Source organism: Eptatretus burgeri, chromosome 5 (assembly GCF_056783735.1).
Source record: "Eptatretus burgeri isolate ZD-2024b chromosome 5, Ebu_testis_v1, whole genome shotgun sequence".
Lineage (NCBI taxonomy): Eukaryota > Metazoa > Chordata > Myxini > Myxiniformes > Myxinidae > Eptatretus > Eptatretus burgeri.
In genome coordinates, this window is record NC_140965.1 from 99429522 (window position 1) to 99445280 (window position 15759).

Here is a 15759-nt window from a genome sequence, read left to right on the forward strand (position 1 = left end):
CGATGAATCTGCGAGAGAGACAGAGACAGAGACAGAGACAGAGACAGAGACAGAGACAGAGACAGAGACAGAGACAGAGACAGAGAGAGAGAGAGAGAGAGAGAGAGAGAGAGAGAGAGAGAGAGAGAGAGAGAGAGAGAGAGAGAGAGAGAGAGAGAGAGAGAGAGAGAGAGAGAGATATATATATATATATATATATATATATATATATATATATATATATATATATATATATATATATATATATATATATATAGATAGATAGATAGATAGATACATATATATATATATATAGATTCTGTGGAAGAATTCCCAGGCTGAGTTAATATCAGGAGCGGTAGATATGGGAGACCAGTCCTGAAGAGAGATGGCTGCTTGCTGTCCCTGCCAATCTGCTTGAGTGAAATGCCAGACTTGCCGGCATTGAGGACTATCTTACTCTCCTGATTTCTTACCTTACTATCCTGAATTCTACATCTCAACAATATAGTTGCACACATGTTTTGGTAACTTTTCCCCATATGTTCTCCCTCCACCACCTCCACCTTATTGTGACTATTGGCAAAATATAATAGATTTTTTTTTGTCTTATATAATATTGAAAAATTACGATATTATATCGAGATCATAAAAATGTAGTCGAACCAGATCAAAATAATGTATGTACTTGTTCATAAACAGATGTTGAATTGACTATGACTTCATGCCTTTCATCTATTTTTATTTTTTGTATGCGGAGTCGAGGCTCGTGGAGTAGTTGGAACAGATCAGGATGTAACAGAACGAAATGAACAGTGGAGAAGGAGGTCTTAGGTCGGTGGAGGGGGCGAGGGCAGAAGGGGATGACACAACAGCAGCATGGTTGAGAGACAAAATAGAGGGAGACTTTGAGGAATAACGGACGTGGGGAAGAATGAGGGCAAAGGGGTGGGGTGAATATAATGGATCTCAATCACAAAAGTGGAAGGAAAAAAATTGCAAACTCGGAAAAGGGTGGGCTTAAGGGAAAAATTAGGGTAGAATCGATTATGGTTGTGGATGGAGGATGACCTGAGATGGCAGTGAACAGTCTTGAAGTCCTGAAGAGAAGGTTTTGAATAGTTTTTATGAAGAAACCTTTGCCTTGTTATTCTTCCAACGTGCCATAATAATTAGTTCTTTGATAATTATGGTCCAACTTCAAAATTACCTGGAAATGTTTTGTTTTTCAGATACCTGGACTTCATTGCAGTCATGACCTATGATATGTTTGAAACCTTAACCAGAACATGTCATCATAGTTCTCTTTACCCATCTGCAGGCACCAGATACAATGTGGTATGAAAGTGGAATTTTAATAAACATATCAAAATATAAAATACACTCAAAAATAAGATACGTATATAAAAGAGTACTTCAAGATTGAAGAGTAGACTTCATCTTCTCGCACAGTTTTTATTTTATTTTGATGTACCATACTCGACAGAGCGTCGGTGCTGCTGAATAAGTTTCTTGGCAAAGGTTATACTGGGTGTTTTACCATTGCCTTCTCAGAGTTGTTTCTCCATGCTCTATCCTTCCACATCCCGAGCATCAAGCAAGGAAGCAGCACATACTATTTTTTTTTAAGTGCTTTGTATGACTCAGCTAGTGGTTGAACCATCTTCCTCGCAGATTCAGAGTGGATGCTCCAACCATGATGCCAGCAAGTCTGCTTCAGGAATGTTAAAGAAACTTCATCATTTATTCAGGTTGATGTTGAAACTCAACCCTTCCAGATGATCACACTTGTCCCATCAATGCGGCAGTCCCTTGACGCCACATGTCTGGACATCTTTGGGATGGGTACGCAGCCATTTTGAGATACATGCTTTGACATCTTCGTCGTTCATAAACGTAATGCCACCCAGATACTTCTCAGTGGTTTGAGAAGATAAAAATCATGAAAGGGTAAGCCTAGACCTCATTGGGGGATGATTCAGAACTTCCCAATGTACATCTGCTCTCATAACAAGTCATGCTCTGAGAAAGCAATCGCCTGTGAAATTGCTTTTCTCACTTCACTGCATTACAAGTCATAACTGCAGATTGACGGTTTTGCTTCAAACAAGAAAGTTCATTTTCGAAAGTTCCTCCATACTGTTGAAAAAATCTTTCCAGCTGATGGCTGAACCAAAAATGTATATCCACTCTGTGCTGGCTCACTTTCACTCCAGCATTAAAAGATGGACCCAGGTTTCATGACATGTCACAGTGTTCTGAAGAAACAATCTTTATTCCATTGGCTGCATTTCCAAATCAAAATATCTCGAATGCCCACTGAGCAATGTCTTGGGAAGGCACATCAATGCCTTCTGCACATGCGCTGTTCCCGTCATTTTGTTGTGCTGGACACAGATGAAAGTGGGAAGAAAAGTCCATCTTGGAAGCATAGAAATCCTGAACTATTCTTGTGGAACGATTGTAGTCTTGTAGATATAAAACCACCGCAAGTTAAACGTACTCCTCATAAACTTCAAGCCAGGAAAGAAAGAGCGCAAATATCGCTGAAGAACAAGTAAAAACGTTCACAATGCTTCACTGCCAGCTGAGTCCATCAATGCCAATGGTGGATCAACGGTTCAAATCTGGGTTATTTTTTTTTAATTTTCTGGAGCAATCAAGGCAGCGGTCTGTTGCCTATGCACTGCCCAAATAACTATGTGGCATTCTCTTGAGCAAGAGCTTTTACCGCTGAGGCTCCGTGGATACCTGCTCGTAATAATAGCAATCTGCTTTGTCTTAATCTGCTGAGTCTGCTCAATCTGTTAATCTTAATGTCTGCTTAATCTAATAAATGTGTGTGTGTGTGTGTGTGTGTGTGTGTGTGTGTGTGTGTGTGTGTGTGTGTGTGTGTGTGTGTGTGTGTGTGTGTGTGTGTGTGTGTGTGTGTGTGTGTGTGTGTGTGTGTGTGTGTGACACCAATCACGCAAAAACTACTGCCAATTGCCACCAAACTTCGCACATGGACCAAGTTTGACCTCGTGGTGAACATAGTCTACTCGGTTATTTTTATGACCATTAATAATGATGATATTGTTAAATTAAATTCTAAATTATATTGGCGGCCTCCTCATGTGTTAACCTTTGCTCGCCGATATATTCCCAGTTGTCTTGCGTGATCGAGAAGCAGCGATCCTCACATGTGACATCAAGAAGCGTGTCACTTCGCCTGCCTTTGTGCTCTGGCTTCTTCTATTGTTTGGCCATGAATTTGATGAGGCTTGATTTTTTGAATGGGCTGCACAAAAAATGTTTTCAACATTGATTGAGCCATTCGAGTATCTTGTGTCGGAGTGGCGACCCGTCCAGGATTGTGCCCAATAGCCCAGGAGACTGCTTTGGCAGCACCAACGCTCTGCGCAGAGTATGGTCCCAATGTATGTTTGTATGTATTATATTGTGCTGGTTTGTGGACATGGCTTCGACGTCTCTGGCTCTCATTGGTTTAAACTCGCATATTATATCACGCCTTACGTCATTACAGCCTGCCTAATCCTAGCTTCTCGTACATTTAGTTATTGTAATTCCCTTAATATAATTTATGCGTAATAATTCGCTCTTTTGATACATACAGTAACTACCCCAAACTTAACTGACCAAAAGTAAGCATGAGGGAACGTTTTAACAAGTGGGTAGAGCGAATACAAGTACAGTACTATACAAGTGAAACAGTACAACACAGTTATAAATGTTTGCACATGTTCATAGTGCAAACGGCTCGAGGTTATGATGCATAAATTATATTAAGGGAATTACAGTAAGAATGGCTGGACTTGCCGAAAGTTCGGGTTAGTTATGTTCATTTGTCGTGATATTCTTTTCAAGAGTTTCCTTTACGTATTGAGCAATCAGATCTGAGGTTAAATTTGACTGCAAACTGCCTGGGTATTTGTGTTTGGATGGAAAAGCTCTATGGCAGGAGTTTGAGCCCTATTTATACCACCCTCTCAGGATTGTGGCATGTGGGGTTGAATGGTTGTTGATGTGGTCTAACCGCACCACCCTACCTGCTTCCCCGGCCCAGCCACTGCCCCGGCAGTTCTCCTGCCCCCCCCCACATCTCAATTTTTCTCCCCAGCAACGCCGGGTACCCCTACTAGTGCAATTCTAAGTTTGATGCCTTGTCTGTTTAATCTGCTTTCGTCAATAGTCTGCTTTTAAAGGAAAAAGGCCATTTATGTTGTTGTTGAGTTTGTGCTTTCTCTGATGTTCCTCACAGAGAGATGTCATTGCTTACTGGCAGAGCAAAGGAGCCCCATCACAGAAGCTTGTAGTTGCTTTTCCCGGATATGGTCGCTCATTCACTTTGAGCACTACCTATACACAACTAGGTGCGCCGGCCTATGGTGCAGGCAGAAGGGGGCCCATCACTGGACAAGATGGCTTGTTGGCCTATTATGAGGTATGACACAGCCATGGAAGAGCCTGAAAACGCCTGCACCTGCCCTGATATAAAAGAGGCATTCCTCGTCTTATTTTTACATTTTCTTTGAACTGCACACACATATTTATTGTACAATCTTTCTGTTTATTTGCACTGCCAAAGATGAAATACTTTTTCCCTGTGTTTGAACATCAGACTTATTCTTACTTCATGCAGAGAGAATCACTTACAAGATAGGAAAGTATGCCTGGTGTTGGCTTAATGGTTAGGGTGGAAGCTTTGGGATCCTAGGGTCCTGAGTTCAAATCCTGCTTGGTCATTGAATAAATATCAGGTGGGGTTGACTCAGCCTGTCATCCTTCTGAGGTCAGCAAAATAGGTACCAGCTTGGTGGGATGATTGAGCCATTTGTATATCCTGTGTTGGAGGGGCACACCTGTCCAGGATTGTGCCCAACAGCCCAGGAGACTGCTTTGGCAGCACCAACGCTCTGCACAGAGTATGGTCCCAATGGATGGACAGGAAAGTGGTGGCTGTGCTGCCTTCTAAAGTGCTGAAACTTGTTTAGAAGATATCATGGAATCTTTTACAACCTTAAAAGCTGTTGCATTGTCATCATCGTGTCCTCCCCACCCCTCCCCAAAGATGGCATGTCCATCTGTAGAATGACCTGCCAATGCAGCATAATGCTGAGAGCTTGTAGAGTGGAAATGGTGATATGGGATTCTCCAGAGGCTGCAAATTCAAATCTGATTAAAGGCTGTAGTATTAAAATAAGTTCTGCCAACATTATACCTCAAACATTTTCAACAAGAAAAAGAGCAATCGGAGATTGCAGACCCTCGCCAGGACTTGTTTTATGTGGTGTTTGTGTACTGGTGTGTTACGCAATTAATAAGACATAATTAGAACTACCGCTTTATAACTGCTGGCAGTGATGACCGGGCATCAAGGCTTCCCGCTTTGATGCAATCCCTCTTTGATTGGACACCTGACCCTGACCCATGACGTTTTTTTAAATTGTTTTTCAATTGAATTTAGAATGGGATTAAAATAAACTCAATTCAGATCAAATGGAACACCAAATAGGTACAGTCCTGCATTCGAGTAATCAGAAGGAACCCAAACAAGAAAAAAAGCAAAGATGATGTCATCAGGAGGAACCTGGATAGGATTCACATTTCAGCTGCTACTCCTCTACCCTCAAACCCATCCAGGTACAGCCAAGTGAGCCTTAGTCAAACCCCCCCCCCCCACATCAAAAAAATTAAATGATTCTGGCTGCCAGACCATGTGTCTGATCAAGTTGAAATTTAAAACATATATTCCCCATCTCTACTGGATCACAATTGTGAAGTTTCACATCAATTGATTAAGCAGCTTCAGAGAAAACATTATTTAATATTTTTGTTAAATCCAATATGGCTGCCAAACTATGTGACATCAATTATTCCTCAACAGCCTTGTACACTCATGCCTTGGGGAACATTTATGTGAAGTTTGCCCTCGATCTCTCGCTCTTCCAGAGAAGATTTTTTTATATGTTTTAGGGTCTATCCAATATGGCTGCCAAACCATGTGACCTATGACATCATATATGTGAACCTTTTGTTCCTCATGGATAGGCGGTTATATGTGTAAAATTTCACCTCGATCTGTTCAGCCATTTCAGACAAGATTTTTTAAAGTTTTTTATATATATATAAAACAGTATGGCTGGCAAATCACGTGACCGATGACGTAGTCCAAAAAAATTTTGCCCACCATCTTATCCCGAAATGACCCTCAAATTTTTTTTACACTGATCGGATGTAGCGTTCTACTTAAGCAATTATGACGTCATCAAAAAAGTACACTCATTCCCCATGAGGAGTACTTGCTATGTGCCAAGTTTAAATTTTTCCCTTGGTGCGGTTTCAGAGATGGAGGTACAAAGTTTTTCCACTTTTCCAATATGGCTGCCACACCACGTGACCTATGACCTCATAATTATCAATATAACATTCTACATGAGTGGTTGCACCAATGGTGAATATTTTGTCTCGATCCGACAAGCGGTTGTGGAGAAAAACACGAGAGTTCCGTGCAAACAAACAAACAGACAAAAAAATAAACATACAAGCTGACTAACATATCTTGCAAAAACTTCGTTTTGGCAAGATAATTAACAAATGAAAAATCACTCAAGAGTGACAACTTGGCAAAACGGAACGGCCCTCCGTAGAGAACATACCTCCACCGGGCTGAATAGTTTACATTTTGTGTGTCACTGATAGGTCGGATGTGATTCCGGACCTTTACCAAAATCGAATCGGCTTGCTCTTGTCACCTCACCAACTCTTCCACCTCGTTTTGTCACAAGTCGTCCACAACTTTTAGAGATAACATACTTTACATCGTTTTTGGCCCCATCTCTCAACGGTCAAGAATCACCTGAAAAATTCTCGAATCCGGATCCGGATTCAGATCTTCACCAAAATCGAAAACACTTCGTCCTTGTCACACACCCAACCTGTCCACCAAGTTTCATTCGAATCTGCCCTCAACTTTTTGAGATATCATGCAATATCATTTTCAGCCCCATCTCTCAATGGTGAAGAATCTGTTAAAAATTAAATAATTATTGTGCCCAGATCTGGATTTGGATCTTCACCAAAATTGAATCAGTTTTTCCAAGTGGCACTCCCAACATGTCCACCAAGTTTCGTGTGAATCCATTTATAATGTTTTGAAATATTGTGCTGTATATATCATTTTTGGCCCTATCTCTCAAGTGTGAAGAATCACTTGAAAAATTATCGAATCCGGATCCGGATTCAGATTCACCAAAATTGAATCAATTGGTGCTTTTCACACACCCAACCTGACCACAAGTTTCATCCGAATCCATCCTCAACTTTTTGAGATATCACGCAATATCGTTTTTAGCCCCATCTCTCAATGGTGAAGAATCACTTAAAACATTCTCAGATCTTCACCAAAATTTAGCGTTGCTGTCCTTGGCTGGTCACCTACACACAGAAAAAAATTCAAAACTATTGATTGAATACTGTGGCCAATAATTGTATGACAAAACAGACAAACGCAACAGACCAACATACTTGGCAAAAAAAATTTCACCAAGTAACAGACAGACAGACAAACGGACCCAAATGTAATACCCTCTTACTTCGGCGAGGGCAACGAGAACGGCACTCAGTGGAGTGCACACCTCCACGAGGCTGAACAGTTTACGGTTTGTTTCCCACTGATCAGCCGGATCTTGATCTGGACCTAAACCAAAATCCAATTGGTTTTGTTATTGTCACCAACTCAACTCAACCACCAAGTTTTGTCTTCTATCCATAACCTTTTGAATTATCATGCTATGTATTGTTTTTGGCCCTTTCTCGATGTTGAAGAATCATAGAAAATTAAAAAAAAATCTCCGATCCTGATGCGGATCTTCACCAACATCGAATCAATTCGTCATTGTCACACACCCAACTTGTCCACCAAGTTTCGTGTGAATCTGTCCACAACTTTTTGAGATATCATGCTCATAAACAAACAGATGGACAGACAGACAGGGTGAAAACATATTTTTCGTCCAGCTTTGGTGGGAGAGGTAATGAACCATTCAGATTAGGTAATGCACAATAGAAAACATCTTTAAACATCATCTAAAGTTCATTACGTGTTGATGACATTAAAGCTCAGCATGACGTCAGCAAAAAATTTTGTTCATAAGGTCTTACATCAACTGAAGCAATGTGTTGCCTGTGAAACCATCCCTTTGAAGCCAGTTGGTACATGTAAAATGTATGCCTTACATTACTTTGCCCATTGTGTCATTGTTTTGTCCCTCAAAAAGAAGTTATGTCGACATATAATGTCATCGATAAGTGTTTGTTTGTTTGTTTTTCTTTTTCATGCCTTCTATGTTTCCCACAGATTTGCCAATATCTTTCAAATGGTTGGACCAGGGTTCGTATTGATGGTGAGAAATCTCCATATGCTTACAGCGGCAACCAATGGGTAGGATACGATGACCAAGAGAGTGTCACTGAGAAGGTAAATATCAGATCGCAACCAGAAAAACTAATTTCAAACGATTTGGGTCCATCTTCAAGTTTATGTAAAGATAATACTGTTGCGGGGATGTGAATAGGGGGGAAAGGATACAAAATAGATGAGTTATACCATTTGTACATGTTCAGCACAATATGCGGTTTCTGTGTGAAAACGACAGAGCACATGTCTAATGAAGCTTGTTCAGGATTTGATAATTGTGACCCCTCCCTACCGTAGTGTGCCTATAAACTTCCCCATCCCCCCTCATTAAGTCTTTAAATCATTCCCTTTGTAATCTGTCTCTTTTTTTTTTCTTTCAAAGCAATCACTGCCAATAGCCAGTTCTGCGAGCCTAGCAAGTCCCCCTCCATAACCGCCAAGACCACCCGAAACTACTCATAAATGTGGGTGTAGCGTTAGGCTCGAGAGGCTGTGCAGAATCAATCGGCACACGGTCACGAGGTAAGAATAGCTGAGGATCAGGGTCAGGTTGTGCAGTGAAGAATGGGCAGTTGGTGAGAGACTTGGTTCTTGGTTCGGAGCAGTAGAGGGGAGAGGAGCTCAGTAAGTACGGAGGGAGAGGAGCTTGCAAAAGTTCAGGATGAGCAGTTCAAGGGAAGTCAGCACTGCGTAGCTCAGGGCACACGACCAAGAGGGAGATGGAGTTCAGCATCACTGAACAAATGCGCAGAACCCAAGAGGCTACAAAGCTGGATGCAGTCCACCCAACCATCAATTCCCACCAGAACTCCATCATTGTAGTTCCCTCCTTGAACCACAGCACCAAGTCCACAGAGGCATCACATGGAGATCAGATTTTTTTTTTTCTGTGTTTTGTGACCTGGCCCTGTCTGAATATCTGTAATTTGAATGCTATAGGCCTATAGGATAATGCAATAATCCGTCGAAGTTCCTGGGTATGTGGGTTTTATAGAGTGAATAATTATTGTGATGTGTCTCTTTTCTTCTCGTTTTTTTTTCCCCCATTCCTTTTTATTATTTACTAGTACGTGCCCGTAAAAAAAAAAAATGAATAAATAAACTTGGGGCATTATGTTTATCTATAAATGCGCATAAGAAATCGAGAAATTATTAGAATACACGGTCATCATTATCCGGAAGTCCGTACGTTGTAACCCGTAATGGGGAACGCGGCTGTGCTTCCCTTCCCCATCGGCCACGCCCACGCAACAACGTGTCTTGTCATTGGTTTGGTAAATAAATGGCCATAACTTGGGAAGCACTTGTCCGATTAATATCAAACCTTGAAAAGGCACATCCTCAGGTCCCCAGCAATATACCTGGCAAGTTTCAATTAGATCGGACCAGTGGTTGTCGAGAATCAGCGGACACACACACACACACACACACACACACACACACACACACACACACACACACACACACACACACACACACACACACACACACACACACACACTGCTGGAATTATAGATAGATTAAAATCTGTTACCATCATTGGAGTGTCAGCCTGGAGCGCAGTTTGTGATTTGGAATAATAACCGTGATGCTGGTTACATTTGTGGCTATTAGAAATTTGTCGCAAACCCCTCGTTGGGAAGCCGAAACCATTGCGGTTAATTTCCTTGGGTTTTGCTTGGCTCCAAATCCTAATTATTAGGGAAACGATCGCAGGCGGCAGATCGTATTGGAGTTTCTATACCTCGGAAACCGAAGAAAAGATCTGTTCCACTTTTCCCAGTGGATGCTTCGACAGACAATCCGTCGCAAAATTGATCGGCCGGGTGGAGGATTTGACCTCGAGTTCACCCCACGGTCCACCATGACGATATGTAAAGGGGAAAGTGAAGAATGTAAAATTTACGAGAATAAATCTGAGAGAAAGAGGACAAGGAAAAGTGTAGTTGGAGGAGATCTGAGAAGGAGCCTCACAAAATAATAAATCAGGTTGGGAGGATAGAGGGGATAGTGGAGGGAAGGGAAGAAGAACGCATGATGTGCATGCGGAAGGAAAGGGCGAAGCCAGAACTTTCAGAATTTTTGAAAGGGAGGCAGAATAGCCTAGACTCCCAGAGGTACACACACACACACACACACACACACACACACACACACACACACACACACACACACACACACACACACACACACACACACACACACACTAGACTGGCAGTTTATACCTGAGTCAGGATACAGCAATGTGTGCCCCATCCATTGGATGGATGTTAAGCCGGGTGTCCCATCTGCTAGCATTGGTTGGAGGACGTGAAAGATCCCACGGTGTCCTTCACGAAGAGTAGGTGAGTTATCGCTGGCACTGTGAACAAATTAGAAAATTCCGACCCGAGCCTCCGGGGGGGGGGGGGCACTCCATCAGTGACACAGCTGCGTTTACAGAAAATTATGCTCTCTCAATTAATTTATTTTTTCAAATACTCATGCACAGATTTTTGTTCTCTTCATGTTTATGATAAATGTGAGGATACTGAAATGAATACAAGTAAATTAGTCACTTGGATGTGGATTTGCATTCATTCAGACGTCGAAGAATACATTTTATCAGCGTTTTTCCTGGTGATAGTTAAATGTACTCCCTTCTATGAAAGATGCTCCTCCTTGTTCTTGAAGTGCAGTTCCAAAGCATTATTATTTCCTGTGTGCAGGCTTGTTGGATCAAGAACCAGAACTTGGGAGGGAGCATGCTTTGGGCTCTGGATTTTGATGACTTTCGTGGGGACGCCTGTGGTGTGGGATCCTACCCTCTCATGGGACAAGTCAAAAAGGTCTTCACTGATCCAGCATGTAAGTCAACAAGCTGTCACATTTTCCTTCATCTGAAGGCACAATACAACTCTACTTCTTTTTGCATCCATGGAATTCTGCACATGGCAACTCCAGCACTTGTCTTTGTCTGTATTTTTTATTTGATTCCTGCTGCAAGACGACCTCTACGGTTCACAGTTCAGCACATCGTGATGTTGATGTCACGATGTTGCTCTAGGTTTGAGAACGGATTTTAATCACCTTTTTTTCCCCAACTGTAAAACTTATATGATGACATTCTTCTGCATTATTAATACATTCTTGTGAATGGGTTGCATTTTTTTTTTTTTAACTGCAAGGGCTTAACTGCAATTTATGGGTCACAATGGTTTTACTTCAAGGCAAAAGACAATTGTGTTTGTGTAGCAGATGACACTTGTTCACAAATCCTGCAGCAATGGCTGTAAAGGGACACAATTTGTTTACCTTGCCATGTATAGTTTGGGGGTTTACTATACACAAGTCCAAAAAGATGTTTAGCCCACAGAAGATTCTTTGAAATTGTTATGCTGTCATGATGAGCTCCAACAAGGGTGAACTGTGTCTGCAGTTATGCTATATAGTCTCTGCTTGTCGAGTGTTGAACCCTTGTCTTTAAGGCTTGATTCACATTGCGAGATGCTTTCTTGGGGTTGCAGAATATTACATCGTGATGGTGATGTCACTGTGTTTCTGTCGGTTGAATGGAATTGAATTTTTAGATATAACAAAGCATTTTTACCTGCCGCTTCGCTGACGGATTTCCACCCTTCCATTTGCCGAAAGGACATCTTCCATCTGCCTAGAAATCAGCGAACATCATCTTCGTCAGCCAACTTCTTCTTATTCTTCTTTTTCCTAATGGCCACAATTATGCCTACATTCTTGCGGGGTTGGCCGGGGGAAGCTTGGCTCAAGTCTTTCACGAACAGGCTGGCCAGGCCTGACGTACGATTAAGGTTCTGGCAAGAATTTGTAATTTGGCCAGGGTGCCGGCAATACTTGCCTACTCTTTGCAAAGGACACGATGGGATCTTTAACATTCACCAACTCACACCGGGAGACGGGACTCCCAATTTATAATCTGTCTGAGGGATGGCACACACATTGATGAATCACCCTACCTCTGAAACGGTGGAATGACAGTTTATAGCTGGGTCAGGATTCGAACCCAGGCTAGACAGCTTAGAGGTGTGTGTATCTCTCGGCCATCCTGCCAGCCCCACTTCACCATGCATAGTTATACAGGTCACCTTAACATTGTCTTCTTCCTTTGGACTGATTTCAGCAGCCATTGAACTGTACCAGCTGGATGGTACAAACCTTGGTGTGGTCCATTTGCTCAGTAATGGGGCAACTTAGCATAACAATTGTGTATTTTGTGAGGAAAGCACCAAATTTGGCACACTAGTAGCCTATCATATGATGAAGAGATTTGGATATTGGGCCATCTCAATTTTTGATGGCAGTGGAAAATGGCTGCCACAGCCATCAGCGGCTGAATTTGAGATGGCCCAATATCCAAATCTGTTCATAATATGTTAGGCTACTAGTGTGCCAAATTTGGTGCTTTCCTCACAAAATGCACAATTGTTATGCTATATTTAGCTAAGTTGTCCCACGACAGTGAAAATGTTCCTTCAAAAATAATCAGTAAATGAATGTTCTGAGGCTTCAGTGGGGTAATGGTTAGAGTGTCTGCTCTGAATCTGGGATGTCAGTGTGAACCCCGTCCAAGTCGTACCAATGACTTTTGAAATGGTACATGCTACATCCTTGTTTAACTCCCAGCATTTGAAATGTATAGAGCACACATATTGATGCCTCATCCTGCATGTGAATCATTGAGATGACAGTTTCTAGCTGGGCTGAGATTCAAACCCTGGTCAGACAGCTTAGAGTCAAATGCGCATACCTCAAGGACATCTTGCAACACATCTTCATCACCGAACCTTGCTGCTTGTATATGGTGGGAGAAAAAAAAGATCACTTCCGCTTCGCTGTGAAGCTCAGGGATGTGTTCAGTTACCAAGTTTCTTGTCGAGCTCTGGCAAAGTGGCTTAAGCACTCCATTTGAAACCGTTGATATAGAATGGCTGACTTGGTTTGCGCTCGCTCGCTGCTTGGTAACTGAATATATCCCAGTTGTTTGCTTTGGTTTCAACCTCTTTTTATATTTGGTGAAATGAAACATTTTGAAAATTTCGAATTATTCTCACTTGGATTTCATCATCACCGTAATGCATACTGTTAAGTTATTTTAACTTTCTTTATCAGTTTTTCATCAGTCGGAATGATTAATTACATTACTTATCTGCATATGTGCTGTTTAAATTAATAACATCACTATCAGCATATATTTCACATTTGAATTACTCTTGAAATTGAAAGGTTACAAAGCATCATCTTTGTAACCATCCTTGCTACTTTTATCTGTAGATATCGTGAGCAAAAAATAATTTCTGCTTCACTGCGAAGCTCCACGTTACATTCTTTGGTTTAAAACCACTTTTTAAATCGAGTCAAATGAAATATTTTGAAAATTTCGAATTATTCTCACTCAGATTTGAACCTCACCGTAATGTTGTTTAAACTTTCTTTGTTTGAGAAGATGATTTGTAATACCGGAAACCATCAGGAGTGTTATATGTTGCACATTTACATTGAGAGAATTGGGGTCTTCCCCCCCCCCCACCTTGAATCTCCTCCCTCAGATATGCTACCTCAACAGAAACCATACCTTTGGAAATATGCAAAATTTGGTGAAGCATTGTTTTTTTTAAAGTTTTTGAAGCGTATATAAACAAACAAATACATATACAAATTCACTTTTTAGTACAGCTAATACCCCGAATGACGTTCCCTTTTTACATTATTTTGCAAATACGTCGTCTTATTAATACCGTGACCCGGCTTGCGTCGCTTCAACTAACACGGTGATTTAAAAGCCATACCTTTTATTCTAGAGCGTTTTCAGAACTTACAAAACTGATAAAGATGGCAGAATACATCGCTAAAGTACCACATCGAGAGATCACAAAAGAGTCAAAACAACTACTGTACTTTGCATCGCACATGAAAACATGTAGTATACCGTAGATTGGTGAAGACGCATTGTAAAAGTGTGACCTTAGAAGTGAAATTTGATGTTATTAGTCAAATGGATGTTTGTGAACATGCCATTGGTGTTGCTGGCTTATTAAGTTTGCATCTGACTCGAGTGTGTACCATCTATAAAAATGCAGACGTTCGTTGAAGAAGGGGGAAGAAGGAGAGGTTCCACCAATTTTGATTGCTTTGACCACTTCTGAAAGACGTTTATTTTTATGTAAATATAAGAGTTAATTGTTTTATTTTTTTTTTTGTATGTGTGTGTACTTGAATATAACTGTCAATCAAAAAATGGTAACATCACAGGTAAAAGGCAAAATACAATCGGTGAAGTGGCAACGTTAGGAATGCATCCTCCTCCACCATCCTTATTCCATTTAATTACTATGAGAAAAATTGCTTTGATTAATGTTGTTTCAATATTTGTTGCATTTTTCAGGAAGGCTTCCTCAAAGTCAACTGGGGTAATACTGCATATATATTTATATATTACTCCTACCAGCCTTTTGATTGTGATCACTCCAAATGAGTTTTTAAAAATTATTAAATTTGGCACCAAAGTTGATAATGACAACACTGCTCAGCAGTTCTTGTGACTGGGTTGCAGCGAGCTGGACCTTTGGGCCCTCATCACCCAAGTCATATCATAGGTTTATTGCATAATTTATTAACATTCCCAAAACTGACTTTTGCCATTTTATGCTACAGATGCCTGTGATATGAAAACAACTTCCCCATGAGACAACACATCTGCAATGCAAACAAATACTTTGCCTCTCAAAACCTATAATTGCCCTTCTTCCAGCTTTACATCACCACCAGCACCTACTTTCAGAACACCAAGTGAAAGTAATGTCAGCATCAATACATTATGTTCTGGAAAAGTTGATTGTAATTATAAAAATCCAGCAAACCCCATACAATTAATTTCCTATTCTGGGGGCTAAACATTCATCATGACTTATCCTGCAAATCTGTTCTACGATGAAAATTTTAATTGATGTGTCAATAAAAATGTCACAACCACCTCATATTCACTGCTATTTCCATAATTATTTTTCTTCTTATTTTTCTTTTGACCACAATGGTGGTTGATCATCCTCCATCTCCTCCTGGATTTGCATCATCACCGTGGCAAAACTTTGTCAACCTCAATTCAACAGGAATAGCAAGCTCACAACAAAAGGGTTTAAAAAATCTTTTAAAAACCAGGTTGTTTTACAAAGGAATTGGAAAAAAGATTCGTTCTAATTGAACACAACCGTTGATTGGTTCAGGAGTTAAAGTACACTTTAATGCATAGCTGTAGACACTTCAGCCTCATCTTGCAGTGATAAACAAATTCAGGTTGATACAGATGTCATTCAAAATCATCCCATCATATGACAGACCATCTATAAACC

General features: G+C 40.9%; 1 protein-coding gene across 2 annotated transcripts in view; it reads left to right on the plus strand.

Annotated features, from left to right (window-relative positions):
- The window catches only part of LOC147027041 (acidic mammalian chitinase-like), a 78971-nt gene extending 63584 nt beyond the window's left edge, over nt 1–15387 (plus strand). For both annotated transcript variants that reach the window (XM_085883139.1, XM_085883140.1), the window contains 5 exons: nt 1212–1317; nt 4241–4423; nt 8339–8458; nt 11107–11245; nt 15065–15387. In XM_085883139.1, the coding sequence (XP_085739265.1) occupies nt 1212–1317; nt 4241–4423; nt 8339–8458; nt 11107–11245; nt 15065–15096 (580 nt within the window). In that variant the 3' untranslated portion in view covers nt 15097–15387. The remainder of the gene's footprint in view (nt 1–1211; nt 1318–4240; nt 4424–8338; nt 8459–11106; nt 11246–15064) is intronic.
- The last annotated feature ends 372 nt before the right edge of the window (nt 15388–15759 follow it).